This window comes from Otolemur garnettii, unplaced genomic scaffold (assembly GCF_000181295.1).
Source record: "Otolemur garnettii isolate 467f Iridium unplaced genomic scaffold, OtoGar3 scaffold00084, whole genome shotgun sequence".
NCBI classification, from domain to species: Eukaryota; Metazoa; Chordata; class Mammalia; order Primates; family Galagidae; genus Otolemur; species Otolemur garnettii.
The window spans coordinates 7,802,954-7,804,225 of record NW_003852479.1 but is presented as its reverse complement, the minus strand read 5'-3'; the positions used below and the strand labels follow the sequence as shown (position 1 = coordinate 7,804,225).

General features: G+C 42.8%; 1 protein-coding gene across 1 annotated transcript in view; it reads right to left on the bottom strand.

The window, feature by feature from the left end:
* The window catches only part of PRKCI (protein kinase C iota), a 62,503-nt gene that overhangs the window by 11,338 nt on the left and 49,893 nt on the right, over positions 1-1,272 (bottom strand). Inside the window, exons 11-12 of the mRNA XM_003794658.3 lie at positions 759-878; positions 594-610 (exon numbers count right to left, since the gene is read on the bottom strand). Of these exons, the coding sequence (XP_003794706.1) occupies positions 594-610; positions 759-878 (137 nt within the window). The remainder of the gene's footprint in view (positions 1-593; positions 611-758; positions 879-1,272) is intronic.

Below are 1,272 nucleotides of genomic sequence, written 5' to 3'. Positions count from 1 at the left end.
CTCAGGCAATCTACCTGCCTTACCCTTCCAGAGTCCTGGGATTACAGGTGTGAACCACCGTGCCCAGCCCCTGGGCTTTACTCTTGAGAAGTAGAAAGGAAGAAAATTACTGATTATCACTTAAAAATAAATAAATAAATAAAACGAATCTGTTATTCAAGGTCATGACCTTGTCTCACCTACCTCCTCCAACATACAAACAATCCACAACCTTGCAAATTAATATCAAACCAAGGGTCCAAAATTAATACTCAGCACTCCTTTCTTTATTTATCAACACTTAGAGGATTAGAGGGGAAAAAGCAAAGGCAGAACAATTCAGAAACTGCGTCCTGAGCAGAGCGGCCAGTCCCATAGGGGCCAGTTCCTGAGGCGCTGTCTACGCTCCTGCAGGTCTGGGTGACTCACACTCTGCTAGGGAAAAACTGTCAAAGGGATCACTGTAAACTTGGTAAGATTAGTAAGTGTAAATTTATCCATTATTTAAATAGGTGATGATGAATAGACAAAATACTTGAGAATAATTGGTTTTGGTAAAGTTTTCCCCTTTAATACTGTTTACACTTTTTCAATTGCTTAGGAGCACTGAACACTATATATAATATATATACTATAATTATATTACACATGTTTTAATAATGGAAACTTACTTCTAGCTTAGCCTCTACAGGACTTACAAAGAATTAACTAGTATTAAAATAATTCATGTATTATTTTTAACCACTGCACATAAAAACTCACATAACCCTGAGAAAGACCCAGACACAAGCACACAATGAATAAAAACCCACCTGGCGTGCTCCTCGGGGAGCTTCCTCTGCCGCTGCATGTGGAACATCAGATCCCCTCCATTCACATATTCTATCACAAAGAACAACCTGAAACGCCAGGGAGGACCCAGAACAAGGAAGTGTGACTGCAGTGTCAACACTTCCGACACCAGACACCAGTCATAACACAGCGTTCTTTGAGATTCAGCCCTTAAACAGACGCCAAGACTCTGGTAGAAGCCAAGGGTATGTGGAGTGTAGGGGAGACAGCTGCACCGTGGGTCTGTAACCTCACCTGTAAACTTGAACCCTAACCTTACCTGCTGCTGGGAAGCAGGGCCTCCTGCAGCCAAGGCACTTGCTCCCATCCCAACTTTAGTACTTGCTGGGTAAGTCACTTTCTTTTTTTTTTTTTTTTTTTGAGACAGAGCCTCAAGCTGTCCCCCTAGGCAGAGTGCCGTGGCATTACAGCTCACAGCAACCTCCAACTCCTGGGCTCAAG